At 46.7% G+C, this 17,853-nt stretch overlaps 1 protein-coding gene across 1 annotated transcript; it reads left to right on the top strand.

Moving 5' to 3' along the window:
- Positions 1-2,705: 2,705 nt before the first annotated feature.
- On the top strand, positions 2,706-17,545 carry LOC137882173 (C-Jun-amino-terminal kinase-interacting protein 1-like). Its single transcript, XM_068724327.1, has 10 exons — positions 2,706-2,962; positions 9,215-9,296; positions 10,738-11,889; positions 13,170-13,245; positions 14,510-14,682; positions 14,820-14,923; positions 15,603-15,719; positions 16,748-16,818; positions 17,018-17,116; positions 17,338-17,545. The coding sequence occupies exons 1-10, from the start codon at positions 2,732-2,734 to the stop codon at positions 17,408-17,410; spliced, it is 2,178 nt and encodes a 725-aa protein (XP_068580428.1). The 5' UTR covers positions 2,706-2,731; the 3' UTR covers positions 17,411-17,545.
- Positions 17,546-17,853: the final 308 nt, after the last annotated feature.

Here is a 17,853-nt window from a genome sequence, read left to right as displayed (position 1 = left end):
CACCTTCCATTCGCATTCGGTTGTTTTCGACCGGCCTCTCATCACTGGCTGCCACTGAGATTAGTCCGGGGTTGTTTCACTCACCTTCCTAATCAGATAAGACTAATCAACTGCTGCTTGGGCATCTGGCAGTCTGAAGAGGTAAACAGGCTAGCCGCGCGGCCGTAGCTCTGAACTCTATAGACGTAACATGGTGTCTCCACCTGTGACGGATGACCACAAAACTACCGCGTTAAATACAACATGCGGTGTTTCTTCCTGGTTACAATCCCACAAAGACGGTCTGAATGCTGGGCTACATGTGGAGAGAAACATTTGAAAAAGGAAGGTTTTGTGTTGGTATGAAGTCTGCAAATGAATGTGGACTTTCAGGGAGTCGACCCCTGAATAAGAACGCAGCTGCACAAACACTTCCCCGTTTTAGAGAGAGAGAGAGAGAGAGGAGAGAGAGAGAGAGAGAGAGAGAGAGAGGAGAGAGAGAGGAGAGAGAGAGAGAGAGAGAGAGAGAGAGAGAGAGAGAGAGAGAGAGAGAGAGAGAGAGAGAGAGAGAGATCCGCTGCATACAAATGTGCTTGAGGGCAACACTTTAACTCTCCTTACTGAAAGCACATGATCTTTCTCATTCACTGAGAGAGAGCCGAAGTGGAGGTTTAAATAAAGACACAGTTATAACCAAGGATGGAATACTGTGCACACGACTATTATATATGTGACATTATTCATATGTGTTCACTATGTGATTCTGAATACTTAGTATCATGACACGTTGATAAAGAGATAATGCTTCTGAATGTCGTCTAATTCATCATGTGCTACTCATCTGTACTGGGTTATTGATTCTGGGTAGTGGTTTTGATTAAACTGGGCCATTTTTGTGGACATTTTGTAGAATTATGAATGTTTTCATGCAGTCATATGAGGAAGAAAAGACTCTTCCAACAGCAATAAGCTGCCAGGTGAAAATTCTGCAGGTTTAGAAGTCAAAGTCCGGTAATTCTGTCCGATTCTATTTAATTTCACATTCTTCTTGTGTTGTAGTTCTCATTAGATTGACAGCTGTGGTGTTGTGAGCCTGCATGTGTGTGTATCTGCATGTGTGTGTCTGCATGTGTGTGTGTGTGTGTGTGTGTGTGTGTGTTTACTCATGTGGAGTAAAGAGGGAGCTAAGGACTGTAATAGGCTTAACAGTGACTTGATGTCCGTTTCAATGCATCTACATCACATCTACCAACAGGAGGAATTACTGTGTGTGTGTGTGTGTGTGTGTGTGTGTGTGTGTGTGTGTGTGTGTGTGTGTGTGTGTGTGTGTGTGTGTGTGTGTGAGTAAGTCAGAGGGCACTGGAACAGCACAGTCTGCTTCACTTACCATCATTATCTCTGCAGCTACAGCACACACACACACACACACACACACTGTCTCCCAGATGACCCTGGTGTTTGTCACATGCTTTGATTTCAGCAGCAATGTAAAAGACAGTCGAAGTGAGTTTTTTAGTCTATAAGTTGCCTTGTGGAATGTGTGAAAACAATCGAGCCAAGCGGAGCTTAAAGCACCTTTTTGACCGCAAGGACCAGGGACCGGGGCACAGGGAACAGGGAACAGGGACCAGGGACCCGGGAACAGGGACCAGGGAACAGGGAACAGGGAACAGGGACCAGGGAACAGGGAACAGGGAACAGGGACCAGGGAACAGGGACCCGGGAACAGGGACCAGGGAACAGGTACCAGGGAACAGGGACCAGGTACCAGGGAACAGGGAACAGGGACCAGGTACCAGGGAACAGGGACCAGGGAACAGGGACCAGGGAACAGGGACCAGGGTCCAAATTAAGTTCTGTCCCCCTCCTTAAAAGCCCCTGGTCGTGTGGTCGTACTTTCTTAAAGTACAGGAACTTTTTGGGGTGGGATTTGCAGGGATGACTTTCGGTCAAACACACAGAGTGCCACCGCTTCACCTTGTGTACCGCTTCATCCATAAAACAAGTACTCTAGTTTTGATTTAGGACCTTTTTGGGACGAGGGGGACAGCATTTTATAAACAGAAAAAAGGTAAGGTTATGCTTCCCGACTCAATAAAGAAAAAGACAGAGATAGAGGGCGAGCGGTAGAAGAGGCAGCGCGGAGATGCTGAGAAAATATTTATGATTGTTTGACAGCGGTTACCTTCTAAAAGCACAAATATATATAACCATCAAACACTCAACAGATGACTTACTGCGGAGACAGATGCTCCGTTTCATTTTCCCTCCTCCATCAGTAAATACTGCGCAAACGAGGTTTATAGGTTAGAGGTTACCAGACACATTGGCAAACAAGCATAAGATCAACACAGCTGGTTGTGGGTCAACGTAAAGACATAACTCTTCAGAATTCCTTCATCAACATGTCAGTCGTTTGGTGAACTGCTCCTACATTCTCACTTCGTTACTGTAAAGGTAAAAGCTGCCATGTGGGGAAGCTGAATCGTCCGTCTCTGCTTTCTGCTTTAAGCAGCTCAGCGTTTGGCAGCGAGAGTGTTAAAGGCAGAAGCCTCTAATTGGCCGGCTCGGTCTCCTCATCCCATCCCCACACACACACACACTCTCTCTCTCTCTCTCTCTCTCTCTCTCTCTCTCTCTCTCTCTCTCTCTCTACGTCTGCCTCTCCCTCCCTCTCTCTCATTCTCTGCCTCGACTGACGGCGCGTTTCCTCCAATCCCTGCAGGGCCGCGTGAGGCGAGGAACCAACAGCATGTCGGGGAGGGCAGAGCTGGGTGCCGTCGGCCAGCTCCAGGCAGAGATGCTGCATTTGGAACTCATCGACGGCGCCGACGGTTACCGCTGTGACAAAGAGTCCTCGAAGGCGTCAGCCATCGCCCCGCCGCCGCTCACCAAGGACCCCGCGGCACCCGTTACTATGGATACCTACCGGCCCAAGAGACCCACGACCCTTAACCTCATCTCGATTGTGCCGCGCACACAGGTAGAGCCTGATGAACCTCATCCACACCCACCCACACACAGTTTGCAGCAGATGATTGAATATTGATCAAAAAGCAGGAGGAGTGGACTTACAGTGAAGAAGTGTGTGTGTGTGTGTGTGTGTCTGTGTGTGTGTGTGTGTGTGTGTGTGTGTGTGTGTGTGTGTGTGTGTGTGTGTGTGTGTGTGTGTGTGTGTGTGTGTGTGTGTGTGTGTGTGTGTGTGTCTTGCCTGTCTGGGTTCCTCCTCACACACAAATGTAAATATGTATCAACAACCTGCCTGACATCATCATTGGATTCACTACAATCGTTTCTCTGACAGGACGTGTTCACTGGACTGAACAATAGCATCAATTGTCAAGATTTTTTTTTTTTTTTTCTCCCTTGGTGCCCGTCTCTGTTTGTGTTTGAATGCTGCTGGAGCTCGTGACTGTGGCTGTGACTGTGTGTGTGTGTGTGTGTGTGTGTGTGTGTGTGTGTTTGTGTACGTCAATCTTTGCGAGGACCAATTTCCGCTTTCTGCCCCAGAGGGGGGAAGACATTTTGTCTTTGGGGGGGGTTTTACTTTTAGGCTTAAGGTTAGAACTAGGTTTAGATAAGATAAGATAGCGGGCAATCAACAGTACAGTGGTACACCAAAAGACACAGTAGAAATTAAATATTGGCATCATAGAATCAAGAGAAAATCCTAAAGACCATAAACCCATAATACACAAAACTACATTCAACAGTGCCTCCTTCCTGGGAACTACAAAAGCAAGAAATTACCTGTTTTTGTGTGTTAAAGACATTAAAGAAGGTTTGAAGCTGCATAATGTACGGTATTAATAAGACTCCTCACAACTTTAGACATACAAACATGAGCATGTGTTGATTAAAGCGAGTTGATCTCACGTCAACATGCCGTGTGTGTCCGTCCACCTCCTGTTCATACAGCAGAGCTGTGGTCCATGTTTTCCTTCACTAAGTGTGTGTGTGTGTGTGTGTGTGTGTGTGTGTGTGTGTGTGTGTGTGTGTGTGTGTTAAACACAGACTACTGCAAGTTCCTCCACAAGCGTTTTTTCTGATCTGATCTGACGGATGACGTCATTCGCCGGTGAATGAAATCGGTTCCACGATGTGACGTCGCAAGAAAACGACTCTGTCCGACTTAAGAGCAGGATCGCGGTTTTGGGTTGAAATGCCAACTCTGGACAGATGGTGTCGAGTGGGTCAGTCAGAACGTGTCAGGATGGTTCTCCTGGTTATGATTATGATAGACGTGAGAGTGACCCATACAGTAAATTGTGCTGCTAAAACCAAAAACTGTGCTCTACCAGAGGCTAGACCAGAGTTGGTGACTCGAGACTCTCTGAGTTTACCGACCCCTGTCACTTCAAATGTACCTGCCAGTTCTCTGTAGAACTGTGAATGTCTGCATGGTGATACTCTTGTTTTGTGTGTGTATGTTAATCTATAGTGAGTTGAGTCTTAACACACACACACACACACACACACACACACACACACACACACTCCCCCACAGTGAAGGCTGTCAGCGTGATCAACCAAGCAGCTCTATATTTGTCTGCGCTTTGTTCTTTGCTCGGTTTCCATGAGGTGGAAACAAGCCGACTGTTCTCGCCACCGTGCCTGAGATCGTGTGTGTGTGTGTGTGTGTGTGTGTGTGTGTGTGTGTGTGTGTGTGTGTTTGAGCTGTCAGAACTGGAAAGCATGAAGGGAATAATTGCTCCGAAACATTTTTCTTCTTGGGAAGTCTTCCCGTCTTCTTGGGGACATTGTTCGCTCTCTTCATTCAGCAGCTAGAAAAACTCCCAAAAAATATTTCACTGATAAGCAGGTGAAGGTTTTCCCGAAAGTGGCCCTACGACGACGTGACGACAAAAATGTCGTTACCGTGACGTCCGTCAGCAGCGCGGGTGTTGGGTTGATCCTGTGTGAAACGTGCACTATAAAACTCTTTTAATGATTGTGCCGTAGCTTATCCATATCCACAGATGACGCTTTAGTGTTTCGTCATGAATTTGTCCGTTTAGCGTGAGGATCTATAGCTGTTTGCTCTGCGTTAACGAGTTTCATCTACAAAGCCATTAGCGTTAATTAATCACTCGCAGACTCCAACGCTCAAAGCTGAAACCGAACCACCTGGTCGTCAGAGAGGCTGTTTGCTCGGCCGTGAAACCGTGCAATAAACAACAACGATAAAGAATACGGTCAACTACATCCCAAGCTTTGATTATGTACCAAATGACGACGCTCCCCATTAGGAACGCTGTGTTTTCTTTTGCTTGGTTGATGGACAGAACACATTTCTCAGTCATTTATCTTCTTCTTTTTATCACTAAAAGAAGTTGGACCATGTAGAACCGCTCTACCTGGATGCGTGTTCGTCTGGTATGTTTTGACGATCCCCAAAGACGGAGCCATAAAGTGGCTCGACCGCAGATGTTTCTTACTCCGGTTGGTGCTTTGCGCATGTTGTGGACGTCCCAGACACTGAAGACCAGACAGCCGTCGTGTCTGGTTTCAGTGTCTGGGACGTCCACAACAGCCGTCGTGTGTGGTCTTCAGTGTCTGGGACGTCCACAACAGCCGTCGTGTGTGGTCTTTAGTGTCTGGGACGTCCACAACATGCGCAAAGCATGTTGTGGACGTCCCAGACACTGAAGAGCCGTCGTGTCTGGGTTCATAGCATCGTCCAAAAAGGAAGCCGGTGAATTTTTAATCGGCTGGTTCATTACACGGCGTTATTAACCCAAAATAAACCGATTTTTACTGTGGGTTAGTTGCAGTAAACAGATAAAAGGATGCCGCAAATCACTAAACGACGATGCGGATCTGTAAAAAGTCGTTCATCTTAGTGAGGTCTGTCCGCAAGATGACCAACAAACGACTTTTTTAGAATGCTTGTTTTCCGAATGAGTCCTGATCATCGACAGTCAAAGTTTCCGTGAACAGCATGAGGAGCTATAGTAGAGCTCTGGGTTCATCCACAGACTGCGGCGATATTCTTTTCCTCCGTTTCCGATTCGACAGCGTCACGACTTCGGCGACGACGGGAGGAGAATCTCAGCGCTGAGGTTCTCGCTGGAGTTGAAATATTGACTTTGGATGTGATCGAAAAGGTCGCTTTTGGTGTGAACACGACATCCAGGTCAGGCGTGCGCAAGACACGACTCAAGTGAGTTGAGATAGACGATGATCTCCAGACTGGTTTGTAACTGTAACGAGAGACAGAGAGGGAGGGAGACGAGCACACCGGCTGACTGTTTCCAGGTCAGCGGATCGGTAAAAATGCAAAAATATACAATTAGCTCCGCATCGTTGGGCAGCGAGTGACACATTCCTGTGGTTGAGGAAAAAGCAGCTCTGAACACCGACCAGGGTTAGAGCAGCGAAGGCTTTTTGAAAAGCGATATCTTTAGACCCAATTATCTGCTGAGCGCCAGCGTTTTGTGCCATGAAGAACTAAAATACATTTTGAAGGCAGATACAAATACAAGCAATTTTCGAGAGAGTATATAAACTATTTTAGCCACAGTATTGAAGTAGAAGCTTATGTGTGTTCAGTATAATGAGCTCCAAGCAGAAACGAGGGAAGGTTTTGTTTCACAGATTGTCTCGTCTGAAGCTGCTGAAGTAAAATGATTCAGACAGAAAAACAGGAGGGAGCCCTCCGTCTTAATCCGAGTCCGACTTTAATCTCTCACCTGGCTTTAGGACACTCCTTATGTTGATGTACAGTATGTGTGTGTGTGTGTGTGTGTGTGTGTGTGTGTGTGTGTGTGATTTGAAAGGTATACCTACTACATTCGTTCAGTTGTACCCAAAAATGCAGATGGGCAAAGACAATATCAAGGCATCAATAAGTAACATTTGGTTTGTATTTCTTTAAAGAAACATGCAGCTCTATGAAGCTCTCTATCTGTACAGGGCAACTCCAAATTTGGTCAAAGGGTGGGGCTGAGGTGGGAGGAGCAAGAAGCAACCATCCCAGACCGGCCGAGACTCCCCCGAAACATGCTTGTTTTTAAGTAATCGATCTTATTCTTATACCAAGTTGAAGGCAGAGATCTGCGCACAGCAAAACTCTTGAGTCACTTCCTCGTAGACGTTAACACACACACACACACACACACACACACACACACACACACACACATTCGCACTACGTCTGAGTCACCGCCCTGAGCGACGCTCCTTTTTATCACATCGGTTAAAAAGACCTTTTACCTCCGAGATTAAAGCTGCCGTCTCACCGCCTGCTGATTCACTCGTTACCACGGCGACAGCTCTGCACATATGTACGTAGATGGGGAAGTGAGTCATGGGCGGGTGGGTGGGTGGTACAGAGGAGGAGGATGGGATTTTATTTCGGGCCTTCGTCGTCACAGGAGTTTCCAGTCGGACTTCCATCTGTTAACATCCGTGAGACGCTGTGATCTTTGACGGCTCTGCGAACCAAAACATTGACGCGTCGCCAAGTTTTGTATTGACGTCGTAACCAGCCGTGACAGAGCAACACTAGCCTTCATCTGGAGTCATGTTTGTGTCATGTTTTTGGTCGGTTCATCGCCCCTTTTGGAACTGCACTGATTTAAAAACTGCACCCCTAAAATGACTACTTACTCACCGCGCGTTGCCTTGAATTCTAAGATGAAAACGTTGTTTTTTTTTCCTCACAAACATCCGCGGCGAACAGAAAATCCATAAACAGAGAAATGGAGTCCGTCCTCGATGAAGTGAAGTAAACGGCGACAACAAAACTATATCAAAACATCCATTTATATATATATATATATATGTATATATATATTGTCCTTTAGCTGTGGACGCTTCTGAGAACATTTTTCTTGAATAATTCAAGATAAGACACGATGAGTGTTTGATAAACAATTCATCCTTTTGTGAGTAAAGTATTCCTTTAAGGAAGGTACATATATATATAAAACATATATTTGGAAAAAGTATTGTTTCTGGTATTGCTGGTATTCAAACAATACCCAGCCCTCGACTTAACCGTCTTTCTCCAGCGTGACTTTTTCGTGAATTCTGGCTCTTTTACTACCGTTGTTTGAACTTTTTCACACTGTGAGTATCTGTGATGAGAATGATCTGGGAGCTCATTAGTAGTATGTATGTGTACTTTTGACAATCATAACTCGTGCAACACTTCGAAGACAGAACTAAAAGCGATTGCGTGCCTCCATTGTTTTGTACGCTAAAGCATGTGAGCGCTTCACGGTGCATTCAGGTGCACCTTGTAAACGATAGCTGTTATTGTTAAGTACCTACCTGCCATCTAGTGGAGCTTATTTTTAGTTTGTTCCCAATTGATTGTTGGAAAAAAAAGTTATTGTACATATTAAATCACTTATTTAAATTGGAGCATTGTGACACCCCTGTTAAACATGCTCACATTAAAATAAAGTCTTTCCTCACTGATTGAATAAAAAGCATGACCAGAGAGTAACTACACACTAGGCTGGTAACTAGTATGTCACTGCCCTCTTCACAAGTGTGCTCGGTCGCATGTATCACCGCACTAAATAGTGATGTCACAACGTACTGACCACACCCCGTAGTGCTTTTCTGCAGCATGGTGAGAAATGAAACCAGTAAAGGTCCGTCAAGGTCAGTGTTTTTAATTAATTGATCAATTTCTTAAAAAAAAACTATATTTTATAGAAGTAAGAATAAGGGAGAGGAAACTTGAAACTTGAAAAGTCCTATCTATCAACAAATCCCCTAAAAGAACCTAAAGAGACGCCCACTGTGTGTGTGTGTGTCTGTGTGTGTGTGTGTGTGTGTGTGTGTGTGTGTGTGTGTGTGTGTGTGTGTGTGTGTGTGTGTGTGTTATCCAGTAGCTTTGGTGAAGGTTTGGTTCCCTTTAAATGCACACCACGGAGCACAGACAAAAGAGTCCCTGCTCATTCAACAGAATAAAAGCTTTGTGTGTGTGTGTGTGTGTGTGTGTGTGTGTGTGTGTGTGTGTGTGTGTGTGTGTGTGTGTGTGTGTGTGTGTGTGTGTGTGTGTGTGTGTGTGTGTGTGTGCGTGTGTGTGTGTGTGTGTGTGATAAGAGAGAGCGAGGGAGACAAAAAGTTGTGTACATTGAGTGTCTGGATCCAGAACTCAGTGACCAAACCTCTCTCTCTCTCTCTCTCTCTCTCTCTCTCTCTCTCTCTATCTGATATATTCTCTCTCTCACCACTTCCTCCTTCTCCTCTTCCTCTTTTCTCCGCGTTTCCACAGGACACGCTCAACAACAACTCCTTCGGGAAGAAGTACAGTTGGCAGGAGAAGGTTTCGGGCTCGTCCTCGCCTCTTAAAACAGGTGAGCTTTTCTCTCCCACGAGCTCTGAGTGAATCTTCTCGCTGTGTTGCTGATGCTGTCCCTGACGTCATTCATCCCTGTGCTGCTAACACAGCAGTCTGCCAACTTCCAATTGAGTCTGGACCGCGTTAGGGCTTGGATTAGCTATGCTAAGCTAACTGTTGCTAGCCGAGGCTGTGTATATATTCTGTATGTGCGTTAGCCGGCTCTGGGCTGAGCTGGGAGCTGGGAGCTGTCAGTGGTCGTTGTTACAGCTCTTTTCAGAGGCGAGGCTAACCGAGCTCTCTGCCAACAACTCGCCACTGATGGAGGAAGTGACACAGAGGTGACACGACCAGAACCTCAATCCACTTGGCTTGTATGCGCCTCATTCACGCCACGGTGGCAGAATACAGAGTGGAACCGTTCTGCTGATAACCAAAGTAATGGGAATTGAGCCAAATGCTGAACCCAAATTAGTTCGTCTCAACAAAAAACAAAGAAACGGGGAAACAAATTTGTTTAGATGCAACTTTGACATAAACTATTTTGTCCATTAGGCCGCTATATATTATAGTAATATATCTAAATATAATATAATGTTAAAATATGTTATTTTAAGTAATCGTATCTTCATCAGGAATAAGAAAACTGAGATGCTATTTTTTTTTAAAAAGATAACGATTTTAAGGAGCTGCTTATTATGAAGTTGTTTTTGAGGATTCTTAGACTTTCTGTGATAAAACCTGCAGATTCGTTAATGAACTCAACTGGTTCGATTCACTATAAACTAGCTCATGATATCCCATGGCCTTTGAAGGAGTCGCCTGAGACGATTCTGCTGAATTTGACTTGCAAAGCGATTTAATGGAGAACAAGTGCAGCCCCCCCCCCCCCTCCCCCCCGCAAGGAATTTCCATTTCTTTTTTTTCAAAATTGAATATAGGAGGGTTAAATTGCTGTAAAGTTAATTAGCATCAAAGTGACAATTTCACACAAAAAAAACTACAAATGTAGTCCCTCTCAAGGAGAGCCAAGACCGGAATGTCTCAGTGTTGTCCTGAATGGGCCTCGCTGCTGAGGTTTGTATGTAAAACACACAGAGCTCACCTTCCCTTCCCTCTCCCCCCTTTTTGGCCTCAGACGTCAGTGCGGCATCATCCGCGGTGAAAATATCAAGCCTGGATTTGCTGGCGATGGATTATGACATAACACGTCCATCGTCTTCTCCCGGCTGTGCTGCGAATTTGCCGAGTAATCTGGATTACCTAACCATTTGTACTTTTCTCTCCCCCTGTTTTCTGCATTTGTTTCCACATCTGCCCTCGCGTCTGTCCGTCCGTCATGTCTGCCTTCCTGCACCACGTGTACCTGCTCTGTGCCTGCGTGTGGCCCTTGTGCGTGCTCGTGTGCCTGCGTGTGCGTCTGCGCACGTCTGCGCTTGCGTCTGCTCTCCCTCCAGGCGAGCTCACCCCTCCGCGGGAGCACAGCTGCCTGAGCGACGAGGACAAGGTGCAGGGCGGCGGAGCGCAGACCAAAGACCGCGGGACCTCCACCGACGCCCCCTGCAGACACAGCCGCACCTCCGGACACTCGCACGGCTCCTCCGCGACGTCCGCGACTCGCTCCAAGCTTCAGGAGAAGCCGCCGCCCCCGCCGCAGAACTACACGCCGGCTCCTCTGTACCCGGCGGGGAAGGCGGATGGAGGCGGGCCCCACCGGGAGAGGATCCGCTACCACACGGACGTCCATCTAGAGCCCACGGAGGAGATCTACCTAACTCCCGTGCAGCGCTCCGCAGACCCTCTAGACCCCCCCAACGGGCAGGACCGCCCCTTCCTCTCGCAGCAGACTGAGCAGGGCCGCATGTCCATCAGCTCCGACACGGAGGGCCCGCCTCCTTACCAGCCCCTCCCGGACCGGACAAACCCCTCCATCTACGAGGAGGACGAGGTCTACGTCGCCCCACCTTCGTATGCTTCTTGCGTAGAGTCCCTCGTCACGCCGCCCAGCGTGGCTCGCTCCTCCCTCACGCTGGACCTCAGCCTGAAGGGGGCGGGAACGGGGGCCGGGGTCATGCTGAGACCCGGGTCGTCGGTGGAGTACGTGGACGCCACGGACGAAAGCTACTGCGGCGAGGACGAGGATGTGGACAGGATAATGATGGACGGCAGGATGAAGAAGGGGGGAGGAGCGGGGGATGGCGGCGGCGGCAGACTCCCGCTAAGAACTTCCATGAACTCGGAGGCCAGCGGCCTTTCGTATGACTCGGTCAAATACACTCTGGTGGTGGACGAGCACGCGCAGCTAGAGCTGGTCAGCCTCCGGCAGTGTTACCAAGGCTACAGCGACGACAGCGACTCGGCCACCGTCTACGACAACTGCGTCTCCTCTCCCTACGAGTCGGCCATCGGCGAGGAGTACGAGGAGGAGGGGGAGGAGGAGGAGGAAGAGGAGGAGGAGGAGGACGACGATGATGAGGACGGCATTCAGATAGGAGGAGTGAGGAGAGAGGCGACGGCTCGTCTGTCTGAGGACTCCACCCCAGAGGTCGACCTGCACTTCTCCAAGAAGTTCCTCAACGTCTTCATGAATGGACGCTCTCGCTCCTCCAGTAAGTCACCGCCGTGATAATGAATTGTTTGTTTCATATTGTATACAGTATAGACACTGTACATGTTTATGTTCTAACTTCAGCTTCTTTAAACATCCGCACTCTTCATCCGTTTTGCCTCCTCTTTGTCTCAGAGACTTTTTACATTTTGATGGATATGTCTTAATACAGTGGAATTCATGCGCAAAACAACCAGGAAGCACACGGATGCAGCGGGTTTGTTGCTCCGGGTTACAGGGCAGCGGACTGCTGTCTGGCCGAATTTGGCAGCGTTGGCGGGAAAAGGCTGAAAAGCGGTGTGGCTGATGAAGCAGAGCCACGGAGGTATCCGGGAGCTGGAAACGCTCTCGCACAGCACCGATCATCGTCATCGGCGTGACGCGTGACTCTGGATGTTGTGACGGTCCGTCTTACCGACTTAGCTTTAACTTCTTCAACGTAGAATCACAGCTGAAGCTGGTTGGGGAACAGCGTTTGAGGTTTTATCCTACCAGGGGCTTGAAACTCTTTTGAACATTTCATTAAAATGCCAGTTGTACTAATTTAGGCCACAATACCCAGCACAGCTTGTAAATGTTTCCTTTTTGTTGCTGCTTTGTTGATGTCGTTATCAGCATTTCCGACAGCCGCTGAAACCCAGCTGGACGTTTAGGCTGGTCCTGCTGGGCGGAGGGACACTGAGCCAAAAAAGCAGCTTGCGGTTTCATGTATTTGCCTCTCTCTTCCCCCCCCAAAAAAAAAGAAGAAGTTAGGCTCAATATGTTCGTCACCACCGTGTTTTCTTTTGACCGCTGTAATCCGGAAGGTTTTTCAGATCCCATTTCGTCGGCGGACGTCGTCTCCTTCAGTGTTCCGTTATTAAACCCGATGACTCCTCAAAAGGGAGGCAGCTGAAGGCGTGTCTTCAGCCCCCCGTGTGTTTCGAAACGCAAGTCTTCTCGAAAAACAAGACCGCGCGAGCAGTATTATGATAAAGAGTGCTCCCAATTTAGCATAGCATTGCGCTAGCAGCGCCTCGAGCAGCAAGCTTCCAGCATCGGATGTCTCAGGGGAATGTAGGTAGGACATACGCACAGCTCATCTGTTTCACGCCTCATTAAAGCGTGATTCATAGGTCCTATAGGATGCATGGGAGCTTTTAAAGTAAACACAGGAGTCCTAATTGTGTTTTCTGTGTGTGTGTGTGTGTGTGTGTGTGATCGGACTTTTGTTGCAATTTGAAGTGAAGGTCCATCAACTGCTTTACGTAATCCTCTCTTTTTCCTTCCGTGGTTTTCCAGGCGCAGAGTCCTTCGGCTTGTACTCCTGCCTCGTCAATGGAGAGGAGCGGGATCAGAGCCACAGAGCCGTCTACAGGTGAGGAAGAACTGCATCATCGTCATCGTCGTCATCACTGCCAGCGACATCCTGGTCCCAACATTGTGGTGGAAATTAAAGTATTTCCTTGTGAGAAATCAAAAAACTATCTTAAGCTTTCTGTCTTTTAAGGATTTATTACAGGATAAGATATAGAAAAATTATAAAAGAATAGTGAACAGATTAATTAACAGAATAATAAAACAGAGTCATAGATTACGATACAGCTGTATAGCAGAGAGCGTTCCTTCACCCATGGCAGAACAAAGGACGACTCTCTTCTCTCTAAGAAGGTCCTTCTTAAATGCCTGTCTGAGCGGAGGATCACCCTCCTCAGCAGAAACTATGTATCAATCAAAGTCCAGCTGTCTAGTTCCATGTGGCCTATGGATGTTTACATAAATCAGGTAACCATCTGTTCTCTATAAGGCCCTATCAAATGGAAGTTGTCCCCCTTTGTTCCCATGACCTCTGCTCCTGTTGATCCAAAGGCCAAAGTTCAAACACATGATCAGTAAATCTAAGTAAGAAATAATCATTAGAAGTCACATGAAAACAATTTTCCCTCGAGAAACATCAATTGGGACCAGGATGTCATCAATTGAACTCAGGGCAATGGTTACAGAGTTTGAAGTACAAAAAAAGAATACAATTTCCACAAACTTAGAGCATTAGTCAAAAATTGCATGTTTATGTTCTAACTAGGAAGACACGCACTAAGACACGTCAGCTTCTTTAAACATCCGCACTTTGTTCTTCATCCGTTTTGCCTCCTCTTTGTCTCAGAGACGTGATTTTTTTACATTTTGATGGATTTCTTAATACAGTGGAATTCATGCGTGAAACAACCAGGAAGCACACGGATGGAGCGGGCTGTTGCTCCGGGTTACAGGGCAGCGGATGTAGCTTTTTGGCTTATCCTACTGTAATAACACAGTTATTTTAAATGTTGATGGCTGGTTTGAATATTACATTACGCATACATTCGGGTGGTTGTCATTACGAAGAGACCCTGTGATTCCTATACAGGCCTTTAAACAAACACACGGTTCAGCTACATTGTCGAAATGTTCGGTGTCCGCGTTCAAAACAGGGTAGTTCAGATGATTCCCTCTGCACTCACAAAGGCTTCGTCTGAATGTTCGTACCTCTTTCCCTGACGTAGACGCGTAGGTTTCAACCAGTGGTAAGGTGGTCACCCAGCTCACAAGGAGCCTGTGAGCTCCCTCAGACAACCTTTGCGTAACCTCGTCCGTCGCTACAGGTTTGTCCCTCGCCACGACGACGAGCTGGAGCTGGAGGTGGATGATCCGCTGCTGGTGGAGGTCCAGTCGGAGGATTACTGGTACGAGGGCTACAACATGCGAACCGGCGCCCGTGGGATCTTCCCGGCGTATTACGCCATAGAGGTGACCAAGGACACCGAGAGCGACAAAGGTACTTCGTCATTTGCTACCGATCGACAACCCCATCAACCGCAACAGATGTGTTATTGTCCCGCTGCTGCTTCGTTAAATGTGCTACAAAACCTGGATTTTAAAGCGAAAATAAGTAAATTGCCTTGTCCTGTGCAGTGAAGAGCAGCGAATGGATGGACAGGTACCGGCTGAAGTTCCTGGGCTCGGTTCAAGTGCCCTCCCACAAAGGAAACGATGTTCTGTGTGCAGCTATGCAGAAGGTACGAGACCCACGTTGTGCACATTAGTGTGTGTGTGTGTGTGTGTGTGTGTTTGAGTGTCACCAATTTTGCCGTTTTTGAAGCCTTGAGGTCACCATCTTGGATTACGGCCGTCGCCATGTTGCTTTTTTCTGCAAGTAATAAACGGAAGTTACCATATTTGTAATGCGGAGGAGTGAGCGTCTCTGGTAGCGGCAGAGACCTGCCAATCACAGTAGCCCCGCCCCTAAAGCATCCCCTGCTTTATGGTCTGTTTGACTCTAAATGGACCATAATGTACTAAATGAACATCATGCTGTATTGAAGAAGACTGTAAACTAGAGATTGAGACCATAAACATGTTTACAATGTTTACTGAGGGAATAAATCAAGAGAGAAGTAGAGTCATTTTAGACTAGACTTCTATACAACCAGAGGAGTCGCCCCCTGGTGGACACTAGAGAGAATGCAAGTTTTTCAAGACACTTTCCGCATCACTCAGCAGAACCAGAGGTTGGCGCCTGGGTCTAACCTGTGCAAATTTAGATTGACAGTTTGACTATTTCCAGTACAGAACACTGTCAACGTAGTATTATGTCTGTATTATCATCCAGTATGGAATTGGATTACAGGATAAAATTGTCATTTTTAGAGTTTTGAGCTTCAGCAAAGAGAGTCATCTCTTCCGTTTGTTCTCCAGATCGCCACCAACAGACGGATGACAGTCAAGTACAACCCGCCTTCCTCCTGCATCCTGGAGATCAGTGTGAAAGGCATCAAGCTTGCAGTGCAAGAGGATTACTACGCCCGCGATAGAGTGAGTGCTCGAACCGTCCCTTTTGTCCGTCTGACGCAAAATAGACCTTCGTGAGGTTTCGTCGAGCAAAAGCTCGTCCTCACACCGGAATCCCACCGAGCTATTGAGGCACGTCGCCCCCATGTGGCTGCTAATAGAGACTGCAGGCAAAGTTTTCCAGTATTTCCATTATAAGTACCATTCAAACCTCTATTCCTCAACATTTCAGAGAGTGACATTGCATTATTTTCTCCAATACGAATATGAAACAGATGTAGTTACTGTTGTAACATGTGATAAACTATGATAAGTTATGTACGCGTACAAGTTCCATCTCCACATGTGTAACGGCCAATAGAACAGGACATTGCCTTCACGCTAACCTATCATTGAATCAACGCGTTTCTTCGGTTAATAACTCTGATTGAAATGTAAATACTTTGACTTTTGGTCAAATTGTGGTTCACATAAGACTCTACATTGTTGTTTTTTTATGATTTATTTCATGAGACATGTCTACAACTTAGATATGTAAACATCAACAAACAAAAAAAGGACATTATATAGGAAATATAAGTTATTAACTTGGACCAGGAAATCCAATCCACACTGTGCCACATAAAGATCTTCCTAGTGAGCCACTGTTCAGGTAATATCTCACCAATCACACTTCCCAGAAGTATATATCATAGGTGTGCTATAGTACTCAATCTACAACCGCAATACGCTGCTTAGACCTTAATTATGAAGAGATAATAATCAAAATGTTGTCGGTCCAACACGTCAAACTGTGACGCTCCACTATAATATCAGAAAGGGGTCATCGTGCATAATGAGTACTTCTACTTTTGTACGTTGTGCTGTCAATCATTTAGTTCTTTTGGACTTTTGAATGTAGGACTTTCACTTGGATTATAAATCTTTAGCATTCGTTCCATACAGACATACTGTATAATGGTGTGTGTGTTGTAATAAGTGAGTGTAGAGCGAGACGGCCTCCTTGATGTTTGTCAGACATTCATTTTGCCTCTTCTTCTTCCCGTTCACAGAGCAACGAGTGCAGCCACTTCTTCCAGTTGAAGAACGTCTCCTTCTGCGGCTACCACCCCAAAAACAGCAAGTAAGCAAAAAAAAAAGGCAGAGGACTGTGAAGCCACAAGGCGTCGCTAGAAACAAACAAGCGCACCAGACTTCAGACATAGACTCTTCACTGCCTCCTGATCAAATGTGAAACAGCACTTTATGTTTGAAACACAGTATTTTCAAAGGACCAACGGTTTGCAGTCCCCTCATCATGTGTTCCCCGTCTTCCCCTGCAGGTATTTCGGTTTCATTACTAAACACCCGGCAGACCAGAGATTTGCCTGCCACGTGTTTGTGTCTGAAGACTCCACTAAACCTCTTGCAGAGTCAGTAGGGTGAGTCCTGTGAACGAGCTCTTAGGTATTCATCCTTTGTATGGAGGAGGTGGGCGGGGCACTTCAACGATTTAGTGTTATTGGAAGGAGCCGATCTGCTACAGATCACTGATTTGTTCTTGAAAACCATATATGTATATATATATATACATATAGAATCTCTAGATCAGGGCGAGTTCTAGAAGCGACTGAAGTACATGTCTTTGTTGTTTTTTTTCCAGGAAAGCCTTCCAGTTCTACTATAAAGAGTTTGTGGAGTTCTCGTGCCCGACAGAGGACATCTACCTGGAGTAGCCCTGCCCTGCCTTCAACCACAGCTCTGTACAGCACACTGTATCATAACATAATGTTGCATGAAGGACAGTCATATCTGAAATTAAAAAAAAAAAAAAAATTAACACATCCGACAAGCAAAGCAGGAAAAGAAAGGAGCACGTTGTTGAAACCTCGGCAAGAAAAGACGAAAAAAAAACGAGCCAAAAGGAGGACCGTCTGGAGGAGAGGAACATATGCAAAATGGCGTCGGGGAGGAGGCGGCGACTGCGGGCTGTCCGTCGGGAAAGCACAAACATTGCATCGCCAGTTAGCCTGTAGCGTCATCTCCGCATCTGCAGCTCTGAAAGCCCAGGAAGCTGAAACCGGACTACACCAGCTTGCGTTTTGCACGTGACAAGAAAAGAAGAACGGGTTGTGTGACGACCCTCCTCCTATCAATGCACCGGGTGCCCCGTTGTGTT

The sequence above is a fragment of the Cebidichthys violaceus genome, unplaced genomic scaffold (assembly GCF_023349555.1).
Source record: "Cebidichthys violaceus isolate CVI_PGR_0920_01 unplaced genomic scaffold, fCebVio1.0.p SCAF_30, whole genome shotgun sequence".
Classification (NCBI taxonomy): Eukaryota; Metazoa; Chordata; class Actinopteri; order Perciformes; family Stichaeidae; genus Cebidichthys; species Cebidichthys violaceus.
The sequence above is the reverse complement of the archived record's forward strand: the minus strand, read 5'-3'. Positions and strand labels throughout refer to the sequence as shown.

Bases quoted from the DNA above. Each gene is read 5' to 3' on its own strand.
- LOC137882173 (XM_068724327.1), top strand. From the start codon at position 2,732: ATGTCGGGGAGGGCAGAGCTGGGTGCCGTCGGCCAGCTCCAGGCAGAG. The intron at 11,890-13,169 runs GTAAGTCACCGC...GTGGTTTTCCAG, and splicing joins TGGACGCTCTCGCTCCTCCA to GCGCAGAGTCCTTCGGCTTG. The intron at 14,683-14,819 runs GTACTTCGTCAT...TGTCCTGTGCAG, and splicing joins GGACACCGAGAGCGACAAAG to TGAAGAGCAGCGAATGGATG.